The sequence below is a fragment of the Typopeltis vanoorti genome, chromosome 18, assembly GCF_054136105.1.
Source record: "Typopeltis vanoorti isolate ZY-2024b chromosome 18, IOZ_Tvanoo_1.0, whole genome shotgun sequence".
Taxonomy (NCBI): domain Eukaryota; kingdom Metazoa; phylum Arthropoda; class Arachnida; order Uropygi; family Thelyphonidae; genus Typopeltis; species Typopeltis vanoorti.
Window position 1 is genome coordinate 6,945,528 of NC_143566.1, and position 25,821 is coordinate 6,971,348.

General features: G+C 36.8%; 1 protein-coding gene across 1 annotated transcript in view; it reads right to left on the reverse strand.

Annotated features, from left to right (window-relative positions):
• The window catches only part of LOC150096475 (ciliogenesis and planar polarity effector 1-like), a 614,243-nt gene that overhangs the window by 69,427 nt on the left and 518,995 nt on the right, over positions 1-25,821 (reverse strand). The window contains exon 19 of the mRNA XM_090408080.1: positions 43-1,148. Within this exon, the coding sequence (XP_090264206.1) occupies positions 43-1,148 (1,106 nt within the window). The remainder of the gene's footprint in view (positions 1-42; positions 1,149-25,821) is intronic.

Here is a 25,821-nt window from a genome sequence, read left to right on the forward strand (position 1 = left end):
ATAAATTATGTTTTTCAAACAAAAATGAAAACGAAGCATTACCTCTTATGGTGATTTCTTCCATCCTTAAGGACTAAAGGTTTAATATAAGCAGAAAGCAAATTTGGTTTATGTTCTGCAGAGGAACACTCCTTTTTTTGAAAATATGTTGTCCTTTCTGCACTATTCTCTCTTTTTATTTCATCAATTTTCAGCTGGCATGTAATGGTTTTTGTTTCAGTCAAAAACAAATGTTTCTGTATATTTTTATTTGATATGCTACACACTTGAAGCAATTCATTAAAATTTGGTTTACTGTGTACATTCAACAGAGAAGAGGGATAAAATGAAGCAGTTCCTGTATTAATCCTGAAATATTTATCAGTTGTTAGCATATTATCAATGTTTACTGAATGCAATTTAAATAATTTAGGAGAGATGCTTTCTGCTGAAGAAAAATATGGAGATCTGAATGTGAAATCATTTTTTACTGAAAGGCAGTTTTGAAGGGAAAGATATGATAACTGATCTTTTTGATTAACTTTAATGAGATTAAACCTTTTCCATTCCAGGGGATCATTACTATATTTTAGAATACTGCAACTTTCTTTACTATGGGCAGTTTTCTTTGGAGTGTAAGCATCAAGGACTGTTTTTTCATTTCTAATTTCCACATTTGCCTCATCTTTAACTTTCATGAAAACACTTTTCACTTTTCCACAATTATTATAATTTATGTCACTGGATTTGTTTAATTGTAATTCATCACTGTGTGAAGTAGTAGTGGTAGTAGAAGGGGAAAAAAAATTATCAGTATGTCTTCCAGTTCTGTTTTTTTGGAATTTCATTACTTCAGTGGTATCCAAATTGAAATCTTTGTTCTGCAAAATTTGATCATATGAATCTTGAAGGAGAAAATCCTCTGCATCTTCAAAATGATAAATACATTCCTTAAGGTTGTTTGACACAGAATTTTTATGTAACCTTTTTTGACTTTTACATGATTTAAAATCACATTTTGCATATGAAGATTCACTAAAATATTCATTTGAGTAACTAAGTGGGAGACCTGCAGATGATGGTACTTTTATTCCTAAGGACATTTCAGGAACCAGCAAAGCTGATTTATCCAGATATTGTTCTGATTGATCAGCAAATAGTCCTGAAGTCTACAAAGAATCAATAAAATAAAATTAAAAAATTAATAAATAATAATAATAAACAAATATAATAACTGCATCATAAAAAGAGATATTCATATCAACAATTAGCAATTATCATGGGAAATTATTTTTCAAGGAGTAATGGCAAAAGGTCTACCACCCAATTTAATTTTAATCTATGTTTTTGTCCCATTTAATTAATTAAAATGCAGGGTTTGATAATGCTTTATACAGTGATAACAGAAAAGTTGCTATAATGCCACCAGTTTGTGAGAGTGATCATGTTGTCTTAATATGGGAGATTAATAAGCAGATGCAAACTTTGTTGAAGAAAAAGAAATGTGCAACTACAAGCAGAAGGAAAACTATGATAAACTCAAATAATAAATAAATCATAAAATTATGCAGAAAAAACAAGCATTATGGACGAGTTATAAAAGAGAAGTACTCATGGCTGCATGGAGGAATACCTACCCTATATATATATATAAATTGATAAGCCTTTTTATGTCACATTTGTATATCAGGTTTTTGAAACATTTTGAAACTCAGGGGCTACCCTGAGTGTCAAGTCTTCAAAATTCAAGGAGAACCAGCCTACCAGTCTGGAACTTGGGGGGGTTGGGCACCGTAAGTGCCGGGGGAGGGGGGGCAACATAGGCACAGAAGCCTCCTTTCGAGTCTTCAAAAGGATTTTAAGAACATTAAGGATTTTACCGCTGTTAATTCATGTTTTGTTAAGTTGCGTGTTATTGTTTTGTTATGATCTAAAATATTGGCTGTTTCTAAATGTATTTTGTCTGCTATGTTATTTGGGATGAATGTTAAGCCTTTTTCTATGTTACAAATAAATTCAAGTTTGTTTATTGACCTGGGTGCTATGGCAAAATTTAGAACTTTATTAATTACAGAGAGTTCGTCTTTGTTTAAAGCGTGGTTGGATAGGTTAACTACATTATTGTTACTTGGTGGTTCCTGTTGTTTCTTGCTTCTGGTTGGTTGTTATCGTTCACTGTGGAGAAATTTGAATATGGCGGTTGGTTTTGTCGATCTTTTAGTCTGAAATTTGGCAATTAGGTTTTCTTTCTTCATTTGAAGGATATGGGTCGCTGTGTTGTCCGTAATCTTTTCCAGGATCATCCAGATATCTGTATTTAAGTAGCTTGAAGAAAGTTCCGATTTTTCATTTTGTAGATGGTTTTGTGTAATGGCTAAGTTCTTTCTGGTAGCTTGGATCTGTTCTCTGAGTAGTGCTTTTTCCATGCGGTGGAATATACCACCACATGGAGAAACATGGTGAACCATATCCTTCAAACGAAGAAAGAAAACCTAATTACCAAATTCCAAAGACTAAAAGATCGACAAAACCAACCGCCATATTCAAATTTCTCCACAGTGAATGATAACAACCAACCAGAAGCAAGAAACAATAGGAGCCACCAATCGCCTACAGGTAACAATAATGTAGTTAACCTATCCAACCATGCTTTAACACGTTCACTGCCACACTCCTCAGGCATAGTTTGTTCCCACATGCCAAGCACTTTCGCAAGGTCACTACGAGTAATCTCGTAGCCAGCTTACCAGACAGAATTTTTTTTCATAGGCCAACTACGAGTAATCTCGTATCCTTTCCACTATTACATGTGTGAGAATATGAGTGCACAGAATGTGATTGTGAATACAGAAAGGATTGAAAAATGAAAAGCGAGCATAAATACAGCCATAGAAGTGAGCCTGGCTGACAGAGCATTCTGGCATGAATGTGAGAATGGAAGGAAGTCTGATTTATGGGGCGATAGCGATAATGATGGCTGGAATGCAACAATTGAAGAATAAGATGAGGTGTATACAAAACAAAATAAAAAATATGATGGATACAAACAGAAGAGTATGAACGAATAAAATGCAAGACAGTGGAGAAAAGAAGTATCAACTAACTCGAGAGTAGAACTACAAAGATTCCGTTATAAAAGGTGGTGAATGAGGGGTACACAAGGTCTGTTTTCCAGGAGGGAGGATGAACTGTGCGATCGAGGAGCTAGATAAAAGAAGTAAGCGTGCAAGGAAATTGGTGGTTTGAACAAATGATTTGGTTGAGAAGAGGGAGAATGTGAGGATGGATATCAAGAGATTATTGCAAAGAGTGAAAGACAACAGAATACTAGGAAGAGTAGTTTGTGTGTTGCCCAGCAATGACAATGAGGAGTTGTGGTGAGTAACATGACTCACTCAAAACCCATTGCATCTTAATGTTTTTGGAGTGATTCTTTTGGAAATGTTGCTGATGGAATTGCACACGGCAGGTAGCTGATGATCCTTACCCTTTGACCCATATACACGTAATGTCCCATGGGTGGGTATATGGGACAAAAGGGCAAGGGTCACCAGACAGGAGTAAGTGTGAAGGCACACATGAGGGGACAGGGTAGAAGTGGTTATAGACAAAGAAATGAATTATGATAATTTACGAATTCCAGAAGTATCAGAAATAAGGGAGCTGAAATTGCTCCATTCATTGAGTTTGCCTGAAAATAGCTGAAATAAGTGAAACATTGTTGGATGAGAATGATATCTTGATGGGATTAGAAATGTGTGTCAGATGTTGTTGTGGTTAAAGTTCCAGAGAGGGTAGCAATAACCAGGATCCAGAATTGGGTTGACAACAGTAGTATTCTCTTTGATGAATAGCAAGAATGTGCTAACGGAAGGTCATGTTTTAACAATTTGCTTGCTTGCTTACTACAATAAGGTGACAGATGCATTACACAGAATATCACTGTTTGTGTGACTATCTTTTATGTGAACATGATCAGTATATGCATACAGATGTTCTACAGTATTTTTTGATTGTGTAAATTTAGTTTTCCATTTCAAATTACCAGTTTCTGTTGTTAGTGTATTTATATTTGCCAGCCTGATTGGCCGAGTGGTCATCTATCCGCTCTCCAGCCAAAAGGCTAGAGGTTCGAATCCCACCTTGGGCATGGATGTTTGTGATTATCTGTGAAAATAGTGGTGATGGTAGGCGACAAATGTCATTGGTGTAGATGACAACGATGATGATAGTTGCAGTTGGTGGATTGAGTGGTGGAGACAGAGTTGTAGAGTAGGTGCCCTCCCTCAATGAGTCTTTAGACTCCCTGGAGGTGCTACGTAATAATAATAATAATAATGATGATAATGATAGTGCTACGTAATAATAATAATAATGATAATGATATTGTGATAAAAGTATTATGATTTTTTTGGAATCATAATACTTTTATGATTCCAAAAGAATCATAATTTTTTGGAATACTTTTTGGAAAAATTAATTGTATGGTATACATTAATACAGGGTGAGTCAAAATGACGTGAGTGATTTCTGCCTATTTTTATGAAGAAACCATTAGCGATAGGAAAATGCAACATGCAGTAATTCAAAAAGAAACTCAAAATTACCATCTTTCAGCAAGATGAAGCATTACTGCACATGAAGTCATGTCCCTTTTGCACATCCAGCTTCTTGGCAGATGGATAGGTTGAATGAGTCCTACAGCTAGGTCTACAAAGTCACCAGATCTCATATCTCTAGATTTTTTCCTGCAGGGGTATGTAAAGGACAAAGTTTATATGCCGCCTTTGTCACAAAACTTGTTTGATCTGAAGGATCGCATATGCAGAGCTTTAGAAACAATTGATCGTCAGATGTTGGTTTCTGTGTGGCAAGAAGTTGCATATCATTTTGATGTGTGCATTGAACTTTTATAAATCAGGTACAAGAACTATTTCAGTTACTATTTCAACTAATGCAAGTTTCATATTGTTGCGTTCAATAAATGTTTCTAATTCCTCATGTCATTTTGACTCACCCTGTATATTGTGTTTCCATGTAGTGTTAACTTTTAATGAAATGAATTCATTTGATTGTACATTAATCTAACTAGAAATAATGATTATAACTGGACAAGGGAGATGAATACATAGCAGTATACTTAGATTTAACTAATGCTTTTGATAGAGTGCCCCCCATGAAAAGATGAGAGCTGAACTAGAAACACTGGATTGGAGATTGGCAAAGTGATAGATAACTGTGTATGATAGATAACAATGTTGAAAAGGTTTTAAAATTTGAAAAACAAAAATGGGATATAGAGTATACACTTGGTAGGGATATACTGGAGGAGGTGGAGAAAAGAGATCTGAGTGTACTGATGGATAGGGATCTAAAATTTACAGGGCATACTGCTAAAACTGTGAGGACAGTACAAGGAATTCTGCACTATTGTGCACAGAATTGGTCACCTGGTTTCCAAAAGGATGAAGAGATGTTGGAGAGGGTCCAGAGGCGATTGACTAAGGTGGTTTTTGGTCAATGAAATACTGATTATGAAGAAAGGTTACAAAGATGCAATTTATAGAGTCCAGTGGTGAGAGCAGGTGCGCTTATCACATTAACAATGAAGATGTTTTTCATAAAAAGTGGGAGATGAGGGAGAAAAGAGGTCATCCCTGAAAGCTCTATAAGGCAGGTGTGAGCAAAAGAATATGAAGGACATTTTTTGCATGGAGAGTGGTGAATAATTGGAATGCACTGATTGAAGGTGTGGACCTACAGACAATATATTTAAGGCATGATATGACAGAGAAACCTCTCACAATGAGTTGTTTGACTCCACGAAAGTCTGAATATAATAATAAAATAAAAGTCTGCCTCTAAGATTATGCTTATAGTACCTAAAAATGTATTCCATCTTGGAAACTGTCCACCTTTAAGTTAAAAATAAAATAAATCCTTACCTGATGAGATCAATTCCTGCTGAGGAAGTGGGACTGTCTGAACTTTGCTATTCTTTTTAAGGGACTGAGCACTATTAGGTTAGCTTTGCTAACGTATTACTGAATGCTAATATAGAGATTAAGTTGCTTTCTGATATCTTCATTTGTTCACTCCCCATAGTTGCTCTTATACCTGTGGTCTTTAGTCATGATTACCTGTTTTATTTCTAATCCAACTGCCAGATCCATATGCAAAAATTCTCTCTTATTCCATAATTCCATTAGTACTGTACATGGGTAATGGAGTTATGGAATAAAAGAGAATTTATACTATATTATTACAGGTACTGAACAACTGATCTACAACTATATATGGTGCCAATTGAACTATTTATTTTTAGTGAGCCTCCAGGCAAAATGTACTAAGATAGGCTCAATCTCATCACCAAATTCCAAATAATCTACTCTCAGGAAGTGTAGAGGATACTACATAATTTATTTATGCTTATGGCTACATAAAAACTAGTAAGTGAAGAGTACAATCACAATTTCAAGCAACAAATTATGAAAATATTAACATATAAAAGTTCATTACATAAAATGCACAACCAGCTTTCTAAGTCTTTCCTTTTTTTTTCTTTTTTTTAAATAAAGCAAAAGTAACTTGTCATAATCAAGCCAGGGGCAATTATCGTCCTACTGTAACAGGTATGACAAGGCTGCATGTTCTCACAACACTTCACAACATAAATGTAGCTTTATCCTAGGTTTAATTAGAGAGCAGTTGTGTCTTGTGTGAGAAAACTTAATCCATTAGAGAGGCCCATTTCACATGACATCATCTTTCTAACATGAGGAGTTCTATTGATATACATGACGAGGACTTTGAGAATAACGTCTTCGTGGTGAGACGGGACCGTGATCTTCTGTTTCCTCCATAACCACCGCCACATCAACTATAGGTCAAGGTCCAGGCTAGAAAGCCAATTTAAGGCCTCATCCGTTACTTTGTGGATGTCCTGTAGGCTACCACTGTGAAATTGGTGCCTTGGGCAGTCGTACACAATATGAGTAATCATCTGAGCCACGGGAGAACAATCACAATAAGGGTGATCTGACAGCCTCTATTTATGTAGAAGGTGGCCACATCTGCCCTGACTAGTTCTGATCCTGTTTATTGATGACCAAATCTTCCTAGGAAGATCAAAACCAGACTGTGGAGCACAGGGATCTTCTACCAGAAAACTGTTTGTTGGTAGATTGTTGGACCAGTGTTCTCTCCATATGTCAGATATTGATGGCAGTGCAGCTGAAGAAAGTTCGTCCATGGACCAGAGAGGCTTTCTAGATTTGAGGCGTAGACTAGATGGGTTTATGAGAGTCTGATGTAGGGGCAGGAGTGGGTTGCTCACTGCTTTATTAAATTCCTTAATCGAGGCTTGTCTTCTCTGTATGTGTGGTGGAGCAATGTAAGGTAGAACAGGCAGCCAGGAGAGAGGGGGGGGATGCTTCTCACTATCCACTAATTGTGTGCATGATAGAGTTTAGCTGGGTATCTATGATGTTAGTGTGTGTACTTCTTTCCCAGACAGGGGCACAATATTCTGCTGCAGAGAATGCGAGGGGTAGTGCAGACGACCTTAGGACTTCTGCACCACAACTCCAGGTTGTTCCAGCCATTTCAAATTAAAACTAGAAATGATATTATTTCTAGTTTTAATTTTATTGGAGAGGTGATGATGTGCCTTTTATAGGTTAGGCTCACGTTCTACCATTTTTCCACAGAAAGAAAGATAGGTTGAGTTGTCTATTTGCCTCTGCATTGTTTTGGCACTGTTTTCATTGGATTTGGCTTCAAGTACCACAGCTTAAAGTACTCGTCCAGGTATTCAGGTCTGTATTTAAGGTTGATTCTAGGTTGGTAAAGGAGATGGATTGATGTAAGATCGCTAGGTCATCAGCATACATACATATACTTGCTTGATCTGGTATGAGGTAGATCATACATGTAGATATTAAAAAGTATAGGGGATAACACAGAGTCCTGATGAAGACCATTGTGAAGGAATCTGGGCCTGCTCTTTTTTCCGCCAACATGGACCCGGATCTTTCTGTTGGAGAGAATAGAATCAAAAAGTTGTCAAGTTTTTTTACACTTTATAATATTTCCTAGTTTTAGGAGGAGCCCCCGATCCAGACAGTGTCATAAGCAGATGTTAGGTCAATGAAAGTGGCTCCAGATTTAAGTTTCTTCTGGAAGCCTGCTTAAATTTGAGTTGTCAGGGCCAGGACCTGGTCACAGCAACTTCTACCTGGCCTGAAGCCAGCTTGTTCAGTCGGGAGTGATCTTTCAATGAGTGGTGAAATTCTTTTAAGGAGAATTCTTTCAAAGAGCTAAGGTGGTGCAAAGCAAGGAGATAGGTTGCAGGTTTTTCACATCATTTGGATCTTTCCCTAGTTTGGGCACAGCAATTATTTTGGCTTCCTGCAACAGCTTTGGTAGTTTACCAGTCATGATGGTTTCTGAGAAAAGGGCAGCCAGCCATGTTTGGCCATGTTGACCAAGATGTTTTAGGAACTTAGGGAGTATGCTATCCACTTCTGCAGCTTTGCCATTCTCGTTAAGTTTTAAGGCTATCTGTACCTCTTCCCGAGATACTGGGTGTACGAGTTCAGGAAACTCGGGTTCCATCCTCAGGATTTGTCTGGTGGAAGCTTGTACAGCAATTTTCCTGGTAGAGCTGGGATGAATATTGGAGGTTTTTAATAAATGGTTAGCCATTTGATCAGGAGTTATCTCTATTGTTTTGTGTGTTGTTGGCTCTGCTCCACCTAATTTCTCAGAAGTAACCAGCTTCTCTGACTAGATGTGATGAAATCGAGTTCATTGATGGTTGAGATCCATCTTTCCTTTCTGTTTTTATCCAGGGTTGATATGAGCTCCTTAGCAATAGTTGGATCTTCAGATTTCTCATATTTGGCTAGGAGTTTCTCACTTTCTCTACTCCAACATGGGATATTTGTTTTCTTTAGCCTCTAGGGATAGAGGCTTTTACTGCAGATTTGAGTAGTTTAACAAATCTAGGATAGCAATTAGGAGTAAGTGGAATTGCTCTAATGGTTAAGTTAATACATAATTAAGTTAACATTATTACTAGCTTAGTATCAATGATTTTCTTCCTAATTAATCTGTTAATTTTTGACCTCTTATTACCATCTTCTAAGTGCAATGCTAACTGCATCAATCACCTAAATCTTGGTCTTTCTCAGATGTTTTCATGTCATCCTAGTATCCTTTCTCTTTCCATTCTTTTTAAGGGACTGAGCAATATTAGGTTAGCTCTGCTGACATATTACTGAATGCTAATATAGAGATTAAGTTGCTTTCTGATATCTTCATTTGTTCACTGCCCATAATTGCTCTTATGCCTGCAGTCTTTAGTCTTGATTACCTGTTTTATTTCTAATCCAACTGCCAGATCCATACGTAAAAATTCTCTCTTATTCCATAACTCCATTAGTACTGTATATGGGTAATGGAGTTATGGAATAAGAGAGAATTTAACTATATTACTATAGGTTGATCAACCAACTTCTCATGTATAAGCACAACATAAAAAAGAACTATCCCCTCCCCACCACCACCAAAAAAAAAAAAAAAAAAAACAGCATTGTTTATTCTATTAACTGTTTCCATATTTAATCTGTCATTTTCATTAAAAACTCTGTCTGAAATAGCCAATCACCTTTGATGTTGCCTGGCGTTAATGAAATTACATGCTCATGCAAATTGTCTTACTTTGGACAGACAGGGTAGGTCTGTTCATCTCGGAACATCAAGACCACATTCGTCTTTTTTATACCGCAGAAATCTGGCCTCTCTCAACACGGAATTGAAAATCCAAACCATAGGATCCATTGGGAAAAGTCTAAACTTTTACATAGATCTTTATATAAACATGAACGTTTATACAAAGAAAGTTCTGAAGCCCGACTACACAGACCAAACTTAAACCGCAACGACGTTCTTACTATTCCTAAAGTATAGGAAATTGTTATACAAAATTGTGTTAAATAATTAATTTTTTTTTTAACATGTTACGCACTTTTAATGAGATTCTATTGTAATCATGTGCCCTAACTGTATGTTATTCCTATTATTGTTTTAAACCACTGTACTGATGATGTCCTAAGATACTTAGGATGAAATATTTATAATTAAATAATTTTCACTGTGGTTAATACGTGTGTTTCTTTTAATTATGATCGCACCACAGGTTTCGTTATTTAAAAAAAAATAATAATTAAGAAATGTGCTTTGCAGGATAGGAAAATAAGGAAACTGATGTGAAGTTAACAGACTCTACATACAATTAGCTGTAACTTAGTCATAATTGGTCAGATGAAATGAATATTGTATGTTAGAGATATTATTATTATGTAGCACCTCCAGGGAGTCCAAAGACTCATCGAGGGAGTGCATCTACTCTACAAGTTTCCATATCCACCAACAGCAACTACCAATGCTATCTACCACCGACCACCACCACTAGGATTTTCACAGACAATCACAAACATCCACACCCACGGCGGGATTCGAACCCACAGTCTTTTGGCTGGAGAGCAGATACGCTAACCACTAGGCCAACCAGGCCGAGTAGGCAAAATAGCCATGACCACATGGCTATTTTGTCTAGGTCAAGTCAACCAAGTCAAGACCACATGATCACTCTCTGAAATTGGAGGCAATGTAGCAAACTTAGTTATTGGCATGTCTTCTGATTCTGTACCCATATTCACACTCTCGTACCTGAGTCCACTGCATCACATGCTGCTTCAAGTAATTATCTCTCAATAAATGTATAAATTCAATTTCCTTCCTGCCATGCAATTTTTCCTCCTTTCAGTCCATGTCTACAAAGATGAAGTCCCCATAATAATTACTTGACTATCACCAATTGTACTGATCTGCTGATGAATGCCTTCATGCTATTCCCTGCACCACTGGGTCTATAGCATTAGGTTCAATCTCACATCAGAATGCCTCAAAAGAACTATCTGCCCAAATAGCTCCCACTCTTGTTGGTTGTAATTCATCCTCTTTCATCAGCAGCAATATCCTACCTGTCAGCCTATCTACTCTATCTTCCCTGAAAATTGTAAACCCATGACATTCATCCCAGCACCTATGTCATCTGCTGTCTCACAACTTCTGGTGAGATTGCACTGAATATTGCCAAAAACTCTTCCCTCTTATTCCTAATACTTCTAGATGCAGTACATAGAAAGGGTGGTATCCCCCCTTAGCCCCTCAATGACCTTTACACCCCAAATAGACTACCCCATTCAATATTGTTGCTTGAGAGATTCACACAATCATTTGCTTCATTGGCGTTTTCACACACACACACACACTTGCCTGCTTCTATCCTTTTTTTTGGTAGTTTTCCTGACTTTTTGTTGTGCGTCTTCACCCTCAGCTTTCTCTAGACATAAGTCCAAATCCATTCAAGTGAATCTATCAGCATTATACAAATCCTTCTGTTCATTAAACTCAGACCATAGGCAAACAAAATATATATATCATTCCATTTATGCAACCTGCATATCCATTCATTAGCTATCACTGCCCTACAACCTCAGTTCGTCTCTAACATACTTAGATAGAGGCAATATCATACAGCAGACTAAGCAACTTCACTTTCTTGTTCTACTTTTTTTATTTTCCAATATCACTTTCACATCCTCCCACATAAAATACTTCTCACCTTTCAGGTCACCGGTGCCAGCCAAAACAATCAATTCTTTAATTGCCTTTCTGCATTCTGAAAGAATCACTAATATTATTAATTTTTGTACCAGGGAAACGAAATTTTGTCAGACTTTCATAAAGTACTACACTTATCTAAGAATCACTGTAAAAATTATCTTCTCATGCTCTTTCTCTCATTTATGATTTTCTATTTCTCTCCTCAGTTCAACTAATATCTTGATGTGTCTGCAGCCTTTTAATCTCAGCCTTTGTCCTGTGAAAACTATATACAATTATGGCATTTCCTTATTTGGATCTTCTACATTCTCCTGAAATTTTACTATGCTTTTTAGCATAGTAGAAGTTCAGGACCTCTCTCTCTTTGCACCCACTTTCAAAAAACTTATTACAAACTCATCACCGGATACATTATCCTTCCACAAATCTATCAACTTTCACAGTGAATCCATCCCACGAATTCTACACTTGACAAAATCACGGAAATTTAACTCAACCAACAAAGATGTCTTAGCCACCATTATTCTGCTATATTTTGGTGCCATATTGCTAATATATAGATTTAGGAAATATACTATACTTTTGAATTAAGTCTAATATCTCGGCCTATCATGCACACTTATAAAATAACTACAATAAATTAACTCAAAATTATTAGCAACATTTTGAAAAAAATTATTTATCTTTCAGCAATGTTACGAACTGACGATGCTCACTAAATAGTCTCAAACCATTCCCAAATGTCTACAAACCTATATTCCTTTTCTATATTTACAAAACTTAAATTCACATCCTTGTAAAATTCTGATGAATTCTCATCTGCCTTAACGTGAAAATCTTATCAAGACAACACCTTTTTGGTTTAAACCCAGCTCTAAGAAAAATTGTTGAAGCAAAACTTTGTTTCTTTTCAAATATGCTAACATTAATCTTACCTGAGGCACTCAGTAAAGAAACTAGTAAGTAATGATCACATTCCATTTTATTTGTTATTGCAGACGTGTGCTATGAAAACTATACTTCAATTCACCAGAACTGAACCATCTGATCAGGTCTTCTGAATTACATAGAGCAGCCAATGTGGAACTTTTAAATCTGCTAATTCTCCTGAAGTATTGTATCCCCAACAAAAAGTAGGCAAGACCTTAAAGCAATAATTGCCTTTCTGAAAACAGATAGGGAGTAAATCTTGATCCTCAGCAGTCACAGATATCTCATCAATGGTTACCAATGATTTTCAGAGTACTTAGCTAAGGAGGAGAATATGACAGACAACTATAGTCATCTTGAGGTCTCTATCTATATATACATGGGTGGTCTGAAAAGTTCTCAGCCTCAACCATAAATGGCAACACTATCGGCAAGATTGTTCTTTCTAAGTTAGTACATCTGTCATAAGCATCAATGTGAAATTGCAAGTCATTCTATCAAGTAGTTTTTTTATACAGCTGTCAGAAGCCAAAGTGTTGTCAGTATTCCTAGAAATAGATAAAATCGTGCTGTTATAAAATTCTTTGTAACAGAAGGTTTAACGCCAAAAGAAATTCATTTGAAGTTCATAAAAGATTATGGGCACTCTTCTCCTTCGTTTTCGACCATTAAGAAATGGGCTGCCGAGTTTGAACACGGCCGTACCAGCCTTGAAGATGATCTATGTGAAGGATGTCCAAAAAGTTTAACAACACCAGAAATCATTGATCAGTGCATGATATGATACTGGATGACCGGCGAGTCAAAGTGCGTGAAATTGCTGAGACTATAAGCATTTCAAAAGAATGTGTAGGATACATTTTGCACGAAGCATTGCAAATGAAAAAGTTTGGCACAAAATGGGTGCCGCAAAATTGAAAACGCACTCGCATGAAAATTTCTGAACAGTGCTTGGAGCATTTTAACAAGAATAAAACTGATTTTGTGCATTTATTTATTACTATGGATGAGACTTGGATTCACCAGTACACACCAGAATCCAAACAGCAAACTGGTTGTTCAGTGCAAATGAAGACAAGGTGATGGCATTAGTGTTTTGGGATGCTGCATTTTGTTTATTAATTATCTTGAAAAGGGTAAAATAATAACCGGGGAATATTATTCCGATCTTTTAACCAGACTAGACAAAAAAAATCGTGAGAAAAGACCCAGTTTGCAGAAGAAAAAATCATCTTTCATTAAGACAATGCACCTGCCCACAAAAGTATTTTGGCAATGGGAAAATTAAGGGATCTGCACCTATGAATTGCTGGAACATCCTCCCTGTTCCCCAGATTTCACTCCCTCTAACTTCTATCTCTACCTGAAAATAAAAATCTTCCTCACTGGTCAGCGTTTTTCTTTGACTCAAGAGGTGATTGCAGCTGTAGAGGGCTATTTTGCAGATGTTACTGAGAACCATTAAAGGGATGGGATAATGGCGTGGGAGCATCACTGGAATATGTATTAATCTTAAGGGAGATTATGTTGAAAAATAAAAATAAATTTAAAATTATAAATTTGTTTTTCATTGTTAGGCCGAGAACCTTTCAGACCACCCATGTATATAATTGTCAAAATAATGAGTTCTCTGGTAATTTTCTTGACTTGCAGGGTTAAAACTCAGAGTTTATAAAAGTTTTTACACCAATAAACTAGTCTTTGCCAAATAATGACCAAAATAGTTTTTGATCTCTGGAATGTCGAATACGAAGAAAGGTTGAAACGATGCAATGCAGAGTCTAGTGGATAGGAGAAATACAGGTGATATGATACACGTACATGGTTGTAAGGATTGTTATAGGATTAACATAGAAGAGATTTTTTTCATAAATGGTGGGAGATTAGGGGGAGAACAACAGATCATCCTTGAAAGCTGTATAAAGAGGGTATGAGCAATGGGAGTGAGAAGCAGGTTTTTTGTATGAATGTTGGAGATTGATACATGGGTATACCTAGACTTTGCAATGGCTTTTGATAGATTACTGATGATGTTGATGGAGAAACTAGAGGAGATGGGGTTGGATATTAGATTAGTGCATTGGATTGGAGATTGGCTATCTGATAAGTATCAACAAGTTGAATATGGTGGAGCAATATCCCAGAAGAAGAAAGTCAATGGTGTGCTTCAGGGGTCTGTTATAGGACGACTGCTGTTTAACTCATATGTTAATGATATTGAAGAAGATTTGAATGGGGATATACAGTTGCTTGTAGATGATGCAAATTTGGGACAAACTATGAACAGTAGAACAGATGTTGTGGCTTGGAAGGAGACTTAAATTGACTAAGTGAATGGGCATGTGAGTGGGGACACGAGTTCAATATTGCAAAATGTAAGGTTTTAAAATTTATTAAACAAAGATGACATGTAGAATTTACTCTTGGTGGTAATATATTGTTGGAGATGGAGGAAATAAGAGATCTTGAGGTGATGGTGGACAAAGTTCTAAAATTTAGAGAACATATTACCAAAATTGTGAGGAAAACAAGGAATTCTGGCAATGATGCATAGGACATTGATTTGAAGACATAAGGTGATTCTGGTTCCACTGTATAAGGCCCTGATTAGGACACAGATGGACTACTCTGTACAGATTTAGTCACCTGGTTTTCAAAATGATGAAGAGATGTTGGAGAGTATCTAGAGATGATAATAAGTTTAGTTTAATCTTTTATCCAAGTGTGAGCAAACAAAGTTTGCACCTAAAAGTATCTTCAGGACTAGGGTAAGGTAATACAATGAGAATAAGGTAGTACAAGGTAGAAGCAATGAGAGGTCAACCTCTCATTGCTTCTGCCTTGGTGTCTCCACTTCTGGGCCTGGCTCCCACTGACGAGACCTCAATAAAGGTCGAAACCGGTATGGGTAGTGGCCATTGCCTTAATGCATAGCATTACACATATCCACAAGGAGATGTGCTTTGCATTATGGGAGATACTGAGATAGGAGTGAGGAGATCTTTCTCCACCTTTGCAACGAGTTGCCTTGGTGTTGTACTACCTTACCCCAGTCCTGAAGATACTTTCAAGTGCAAACTTTGTTTGCTCACACTTGGATAAAGGATTAAACTAATTTTGTTTAATCTAAATAAATAAATAAAACTAATTAAATATTGCAATATTTCTTTAGTTATACCACTGTGTTATTTTATAATGCATAACATCATGCAGCTCTTACTTATTCAAATCATCCATTGTTCACATTCTGTTTTGTAATTAACTATTGTCGCCACTGTTGATAACCTGTAACATTCAGGTTGCAATATATATCCTTAAATAAATAGTATTACTTATCCCTTGTGTTTTTTCATGTTAATTTAAGAAATCTCTCATTGCACAAGAATCTCTTAAACAACAACAACAATAAAAATGAAAGGATTAAAGGACAACCTAAGTAAAATAAAAAATGGTAATTCAGTAAGATAAACTCTAAACTATATAAATTTCCAGAAAAAAAGGGGATAAAAGAAAACCTGCAAATCACAGAGGTATTAGTTTACTGAATGCATGCTACAAAATATATCGTAGAAAAATGAGTAACTAATTAGACAATGCATGGAGTCCAAACATCGAGACTGAATCAGAAAGAAATACAGAAAATCAGAGCATCTGAAATGAAATGCTTAAGAAAAATAAATAGGACTCACTGATCAGAACACAAACCAAATGAGCAAGTCAAACATGAATCAAACTATAGAGAAGATATAATAGCTATAATTCTTAAACAGCAATAAGATGGTTTGAACACATCCAGAGAATGTCCTCTCAGAAATGACCAAATATAGTCTTAAAAACAATTAGAGACGACAATTAAGAGGCACACAAAAAAGAAAACGACTACAGTTTTAGAAGTAAAGATCACAATTATCGAGCTCCAGAGAGATGACTAGAGATAGAACCAGACGGCAAAGATTTGTTTATACAGAACTCAACCCATCATCTGGCAGATAAGAAAGAAGGAGTATTTGTGAAAAAATCAAAATATATAGATGAAAAATAATATTGGAATATCAAAATGGATTCAGAAACTCATCTATTGTTTACTTTTTTTTTTTTATTACCCAAGACCCCATGGAGTCAAAGACTCATCTAGGAGGTCAGATAATCATTTTAGCTCATCATAATGCACTTTAAAAAGACTCAAATCTCTGCAGACATCACACTCTCAGGCAAGGCATTCCAATCATTCACAACTCTGCACGTAAACAACCTGCTTCTCACTCCCCTGCACACACCCTCTTTATACAGTTTCCAAGGATGATTTCTGGTTCTCCCCTGATCACCCACTATTTTCTGCAGAATCCAACATTGAATCCTATAGCAACCCTTTACTAACTTGTAGGTCTCTATCATATCTACCCTCTTTCTCCTATTCACCAGACTCTGTAAATTGCATCTTCTCAATCTTTCCTCATATTCGACATTCCAGAGGTCAGAAATTATCTTAGTTAGTCACCTTTGGTCGGTTTCAATGGTTAAGTTTTGTCAAGTGTCAATCACCACTCCTTGACCTGAATTCAGCCGCTTCTAACATGGAGTACAGACCCTCCATGTTAGAAGCAAAAAAGAGGACCTGAAAACCAAATCACAACAAGCAACACCAAACTGAACAGAATTGTTCGGACTCTCCTGGGACAGACAGAAGTAGAAAGAGTTCATCGGCCTCATCATCATCCACATAGATGATGAAGAGAGAAGAAGAGGTAGTCACCTTGGACCCTTTCCAACATCTCTTCGTCTTTTTGAAAACCAGATGACTAAATATGGGCACAGTAGTCCATGTCTGGCCTAATCAAAGCCTTATACAATGGAACAAGAATCTCCTCACTTCTATAAGTCAGTGTCCTCCGCATCATTCCCAAAAGTCTTTGAGTTGTCTTCACAATTTTGGCAATGTGTCCCCTAAATTTCAGATCCTTATCCACTATCACCAAAAGATCTCTTATTTCCTCCACCTCTGACAATATATCCTCGCCAAGCACAAATTCTGCAACCCATCTTTGTGTCCCATTTTAAAAACCTTACATTTTACAACAATGAACTGGTATTCCCATTCCTGTGCCCAATCACTCAATTTATTCAAGTCTTCTTATAAGGCCACAACATCTTCCCTACTCTTCATGGTTTGCCACAACTTTGCATCATCTGCAAACAACTGAATTTCTCCATCAATATCTTCGCCAATATCATTAACAAGATAAACAGTTGTGGCCCTAAAACAGACACCTGAGGCACACCATGACTTTCCTTTTCGTGAATATTGCTCTCCCCATAAACAAACTGTTCATACCAATCAGATAGCCAGTCTCAAATCCAATGCACTAATCTAATATCCAACCCCATCCACTCTACTTTGACTATCAACATATCATGCAGTAATCTATCAGAAGCCTTTGCAAAATCTAAGTATATTACTGTGCATCCCTCTCCTCTGTCCGAGGAAGCAGTCACCTTATTGTAATAAGTAATAGATTACTAAAACATCAAATCCATGCTGTCCATCAAAGATAATACCATTAATAATGTACAATACCATTGTACATTATGAATGGTACATTGTTGTCAACCCAAATTTGGATCCTAGCTCCAACAACTTAACCACAACACATGACACACGGATAGACCTATAATTTGATGCTTGAGTTTTATTACCTCCCTTTTAAAGCTGCACAATCTTGTCCTCCTTCCACTCCTTTGGAACTTGAACTAGTTCAAGACTCATATTAAAAAATATGTCAAGGCAGATGCCAACACCCTGGCACATTCCTTCAGAATATGTTGTGATATATTATCAAGTCCCACAGCCTTATTAACAACTAGTTTGCTCAACTCCCCCATACACCTCTTGCTCACTTACAGCCAGTCTCTCCTCCCCATCATCAACTGCACTCAATCTCTCCATGAAGTCACATTCGCAAGATTGAAAGACCTTTATGAAATGCTCATTAAGTATCTCCACTATATCTTCTGCAACAGCTGTCTTTATACCATTTTCCAGAATCAATGTCATTCTTGTTCCATAATCATTTTTTTTTGCTAGCTACAGATCAAAAGAACTCCTTAGGATTCTTTTTGGCTTCATTAGCTAACTGCTGCTCATACCTCACTTTTGCTACCCTTACCAACCAAGTCACCCACCTTGCCTGGTCTTTGTAATCCTCATGGAATTGGTTATTATGCTGCCACTTCTCTTATGTTGCCTCCATAATGCCCTTCTTCTCTGTATTGCATGCTTAATCTCTTTATTCATCCATTTCATACTACCCTATTTAACCTTCTGACCCTTGGAATACATTTAGACATTGCTTCTACTAGATAGTTCTTGAAAATCTCCCAAGCTGCATTGATCTCTTTTCCAGCTAACTCCTCATTCCATGATACACCCACAAGCTGTCTCCTGAGCTCTTCAAAATCCCCCCCACCTTGTAGTTCCATGTATTCCCTTTTCTCACAGAGGTCCTCAAACTGCTGGCAATCACCCAGGTAATCACTTCATGATCACTCTCGCCGATTGGTGGGTGATTGGACACCTCATTTATAATTACATCCTCTGATGAGATGGTCAAATCCAAGACCCTCAATCCTTGTGTGTGCCCTCTGTTACATACTGCCTGAGGTAGTTGTCCTTCAAAAACTCAAGAAACTCATTTTCTTTATTTTCAGTTGCTATCTCATCATTCCAGTCTATATTGCCATAATTAAATTCACCCATAATTATCACCCTTTTCTTGGCTAATTCATTCTTTCGATTTTTCCAGCTTTCAAATCTTGCATCAAAGTTTCACTATATTCATTCTTTCAATTTTTGCAGCTTTCGAACCTTGCATCACACTATTTCCGGCTTCATTCATTCTCTCACTTTCGTTGCCTTTTGCCACATTTGCATCAATTTCGTTCCTATTACCATCCATTAAGGTTTTCAAGTCACTCGTTTTCTTTTTCAATAATTTTTTAACATTTTTTCGCTCTTCTTTCACACCATCCTTCTCTTTGAGATGAGCACTCATTCTTTTCATGGCATTCTCGCTACTAACACTTTCTGTCATCAACATGTTAGCACTCATCAAATCCTCATTCAGCTCACGCTTCGCATACACCCTCCTTCCATCTGCCTTTATCCACAATTTATCAATGTAATCAAACGAGTACATGTAGCACACCTCACATTTCATGAAACTACTGAAGTCGAAATTAAATTCCTGCAGGTATAATATCAATGAATTTATAATTTAATTTAGACAAAATATCCCACACACTAATAACACTACAAGCACACAACCTTTATAGCAACTCTTACATTTTCATTGTTTATTATGAAAAAGTGGTGTTGGATAAAGCAAAAAGACATATATTGTTTGATATATTACCAAGCTAATGAAATAAAATCAATAAAAGAATATCTGAAAATCAATCTATAAACCAAGGTGGGAATGTATATACAGGGATGTCTTCTGTCTCCAACATATTTTCATATTATATTAATGAGATACTAATACAGTGGAACACATTAAATAACCCAGGTATAGAAATTTTCCAAAATAATAAAATAAGTCCATTACTATTTGCAGATGATCAAGAAGACAATATACAAAGAGCAATATATAATTTGAATATTATAGTAAAATGGTTTGGAATAAAAATATCTATTCATAAAACTAAAATGACGGCAGTTTGGGGACAAACTCCACTTAGAAGTAGTCATTAATAATAGAACAGATACATACTTTTAATTTTCTTGGATGTGAAATGTCATATAAAAGATTCATATGGCATATCACGTCAAAAAAAAAAAAAACCTTCAACATTTTTACAGATTACAGGTCTGATAAATGGAAGTCTCAATCTTAATCTAGTACAAAAAAGAAAGACACTTAAAAATATACAATACTTTAGCAGTATCTACACTATATATGGTAGCAAAATTTGGGCAATAAATAAACAAGATCCATAAAGAATAAAAACAAGTGAAATAAGATTCATAAAATGAACCACAAAATGCATGTTAATAGACCAAAAAGTGAATGAAGATTATTATTTTTACAACTATTTTGCTGCTTTTGTTTAGGAGTGCCCCTTTTTTAATGTGATTAGCTTTAATGTGAATTTAAAGTGAATGAAGATATTTTGAAAGAACTAAAAATCTAAAAGATATTTAGATTAATTTAGTTTACATTTCATTATTATTATTATTATTATCAACTGAACCTCCATTGAGTCAAGAGACTCATCGTGAGAGGTTCCACTCTCGCATGCACAGCTCAATGTACCTTGACTTAAATGCATTCACTGTCTCTGCACTCGCAACCATGCTCTAGGAATACATTCCAATCACCCACCACTCTCCATACAAAAAACCTACTCCTCACCCTTGTGCTTACACCTACCAGGGATGGCCTCTTGTTCTCCAGATATTCTATGAAAAAATCTCATCCATGTTAATCTGGTAATTATCTCTTACCAACTTATACATGTCAATCATGTATCCCCTCTTCCTTCTATCCACTAGCCTCTGTAATTTGCATTCACTCAATCTGTCCTCATATTCTACATTCCAGAGACCAGAAACCAACTTCGTCAATCATCTCTGGACCCTCTCCAACATCTCATCATCCCTTTGAAAGCCTGGCAACCAAATCTGTGCACAGTAATCCATTATGTAGCCTACTCAAATTCTTGAACAATGGTAAAATTAGTAAAATACTAATGGAATCAAAACATTCTTACTTTACACATCAGTGTTCTCCACATCATTCCCATAATCTGCCATGTTGTCCTCACAATTTTGGCAAAATGTCCATGAAATTTCAAGTCTCTATCCACCAGAACTCCCAAATCCTCCATCTCCTCCACTTCCTCCAAAATATCCCCAACAATCCTAGTCTACATCCATCTTTGCTTTCCAAATTTTAAAACCTTACACTTTGTAACATTAAACTGACATCCCACACATTATCCCTTTCAGACAGTCTATTTAAGTCTTCTCACAAAGCTACAATATCTGTTCCACTTTTCATAATTCTCTCCAACTTTGCATCTGCAAACAACTGTATATCACTATTTAAGCCCTTTCCAATATCATTTACAAACAAATTAAACAACAATGCCCTTCCCCCCAAAACAGATCCCCGGGGAACTCCATTAGTGACCTCTTCTGGGATATCACTCCTGTTGATACTATCAGACAGCCAACTACAATCAACCACACTATCTAATATCCAACACCATCTGTTCCAATTTAACTACTAGTTATAAAACATAGATTGAAAGCCAAAACGGCTATTTTTCTGGCAACTTTAATAATAATGGAGGAGATATAAATCTTTTGATGTTTAACTGCCAATAAGCGAAACTCTAAGAACTTGGACTAAGATCTATGAGTTTCATACCGAAAAACTATCGGCAAATCCAATTGTAAGTAACCACTTGGTAGTGCAACACCAAGGCAACTCGAATGAAAGGTGGAGCAAGCTCCCTCACTATCCTTGATATTTTCTCATAATGTAAAAACACAGCCCCTAGGGGATGTAATACTGTAATTACATTATGAGGAGAGGTCACTACCCAAACCGGTTTCGACCTTTTTTTTGAGGTCTCATCAGTAAGTAGGCAGACCTGGAAGATAACAAGGTTTAAGTGCAAAGAACTTACATACCTTCACTATACGAATGCCATAAAGGTGTGCTTGTATATTATAACATAGATCGAAAGCCAAAACGGCTATTTTTCTATTCTTCTATTATTATGTTGCACTACCAAGTGGTTACTTACACTTGGATTTGCCGATAGTTTTTTGGTATGAAACTCATAGATCTTAGTCCGAGTTCTTAGAGTTTCGCTTACTGGCAGTTAAACATCGAAAGATTTATATCTCCTTCATTATTATTAAGGTTGCCAGAAAAATAGTCGTTTGGCTTTCAATCTATGTTATAGATTTGTTTTGCTTTGTCTGTCTTCACAAAAGACTACATATCCCTCCATTTCTATTCCTATCAGAATGCCATTCTCGTTCAACCATGTCTCACTTATGCCAACAATTTCTGGGTGAATGAGCTCTATCAATGCTACAATTTCATTCCCCTTGTTTCAAATACTTGTAGCATATGTACACATACAAACTAGCTCATGAAACCATCATCTACATTTTTCATGCAGTGTGCTCCCCCCCCCCCATCCAGACTGACCTTCATCATTTTCCTGTCTACTCTGTGTTCCTTCCCTTTTATTCTCTCCATTCACAAACTTGCCTACCTTACTCTCCTGCTCTTCCACAACACCTCTTATTTCCTCAGTTCTTACATTCACTTCAGTCATTTTCTCTTGCAGCAACAGTTACTCTCCAGCTGACTCACACCAAATCCATTTAAATGTAGCCCATTTCTTTTATACAGCTCTATCTGCTCCTCAAACTCATCCCCCCATTGACAAAATTAACTCCTTTCTCTGCACACAATTCTGCTAGCATACCATTCAAAATCTTTGCTCACCTTCTTAACTCATCATTATTTATTATTCAACTCATCATTAGCATACAGGGTGTTCGGGATAAATTTGACAGTTTCGTAAGGAAAAAGAAAATCTTCTTTGTATCTATTAAATTTAATGAATTGACAAAAAAACATTACAGGCAGAGTTAATTACAATACTATCAACAAGATTTACTCAAAATAACCACCATTAGCATCGATCACAGCTTCAATTCTGCTTCGGAACCTCGAACAAGCTGATGCTACAGTCTCCCTGGGAAGGGCCGCAAAAACTGTTTTAATTTTATCCATTAACTGGGCTTTTGTATTACTGGAAGTGCGATTGGTGTCTTTTTCAACTGCGCCCCATACAAAATAATCCATGGGGTTAAGGTCTGGGGAGTTTGGAGGCCAAACATTTGGACTGGTGAAGTCGTAGAAATTTTCAGACAACCATTTTTGACTTTTCCCAGAGGTGTGGCAAGAGGCCGAATCCTGCTGCCATACATACGGCCTACCATTGCCTACCCTTGTTATCCAGGGCTTGACTACAGTTAGCAACTCCACGAACAAAGCCCGAATTCCAATGCCAGGGTTCTTCAACACCTGTTCCTGCAGATTTGCGAGGAATTCTGCTGTACGAACGCAATCAGATCGTCTGCTAGGGATCTTTCTTCTTGCTACATCCTCGTAGTCACCATTGCAAGTCTCTAGTTCATGCCTGATTGTTTTTACTGTATTCAGGGAGCATTGGGCAGCAGTCGTAATATCCTTATTTTGATGGCGGGCACGAATCATCATGATACAAGTTATTCTCTTCCATGATTCAGGTGGGTTCCAGCTATCCATCCTCCTTTCTGACATCTTGTATATGAATGAAGAAGGGTCCAAACTTTTAAATGAAGAGAAGTGTGTGTTAATACATGTAACTTACGGAAAAATATAATTAATTATAAATATGTCAAATTTATCCCGAACACCCTGTATGTAAGCAACACACTGACTACCTTAACTAATTTTTAATTAAAAATGAAGATTTTAAAAGAACAAAAAACAAATCAATAGAAGAAAAACTAAACAGATTTGGATAGAACATGCAGACCAATACCTGATATCCTAAACAATTAATAAAATATAAACCAAATGTGAAGAGGACAGGCATAGACCTCAAAAGATATCAGAGCAGACCACAAGGTCTACATTCATATTTAGCATTATGATGATGATGACATTGATCTATTGTGCATCACAGATGAAAGAAGAAATGACAGTATTTCTATGAACTCAGTTAAAAAGCTCATATATCTGGACCAGATGAAGTCCTCTGATAAGAGAATAGAGTAGTGTTACTAAATTAAGAGTAACAGTTTAATTCTTTTATAAATGGATGTCAGATTGGTCAACTGGATTCAGGATTGGCTGTCTGATAGGTATCAGAGAGTTGTGTATGGTGGAGCAGTTTCCAGGAGGCAGAGGGTTACAAGTGGGGGTCCCACAGGGCTCAGTACTAGGACCTATATTGTTTAACCTTTATATCAATGACATAGCCAGTGGATTGCAGGGGGATATTCAGTTGTTTGCAGATGATGCGAAGCTGGGAAGGATTATTAGTAATAGTGCAGATGTGGTAGCCCTGCAAGAGGATTTAAATAAGCTAGATAGATGGGCAAATGAATGGGGGATGTCGGTTTAATGCAGCAAAATGTAAGGTCTTGAGGTTTGGGAAACATCGATGGGATGCTGCATACTCTATGGGAGGAGTTATACTGGAGGAAGTAGGGGCGACAAGAGATCTGGGGTTGATGATTGATAGAAACCTGAAGTTTAGGGGACATATTGCAAAGGTGGTGAAGGTAACACAGAGGATTGCTGCTATTATGAGGACACTGACCTGCAGAGATAAGAGGGTTATCATTCCGTTGTACAAGTCTCTGATCAGACCACACTTGGACTATTGTTCTCAGATTTGGTCCCCAGGATTTGAAGGGGATAAATTAACTGTGGAAAGGATACAAAGAAGGATGACAAAGATGGTTTCAGGACTGTACAAGGATAGTTATGAGGATCGGCTGAGAGAATGTGGACTGCAGAGTTTGGTGGATAGAAGAAGGAGAGGTGATATGATTGAGACTTTTAAACTGTTGAGAGGTGGTTACAGGGTTGACACTGGGGAGTTCTTTCGCTTGGTTGATCAGCGGGAAGGAGTGATGACAAGAGGCCATCCCTGGAAGTTACGAAAGGAAACTGTGAGCAAGAGGGTGAGGAGTAGTTTCTTTGTGTGGAGGGTGGTTGAGCCGTGGAGTGCATTGCCTGATGGAGTGGTGGGAGCGAGAACGGTCAGTGAGTTTAAAGGTGGTATGATAGACTTTGTGTTTCTCAGGGGGGGGACCTCCCCTCGATGAGTCTTGACAGACTTTATGTCTTAGGAAGGACCTCCCTCGATGAGTCTTTTGACTCCTTGGAGGCCTGAATAATAATAATAATAATAAATTTGTTCAGCAGTAATGATTCAGATATACAAACTATCCATTTCAAACTACCAAAGAAAGTTTGCATCAACATACATACATGCATACATATAAACATACACACACATCAAAAATTAATAAGAACAACCAACAATAATTAACTGAAATCAAATCTGAACTAAGGACCAAAATTGAATTAAGTTCTACCAAGAAGAAGAATGGATGTCATGTAGATCTTAATAATT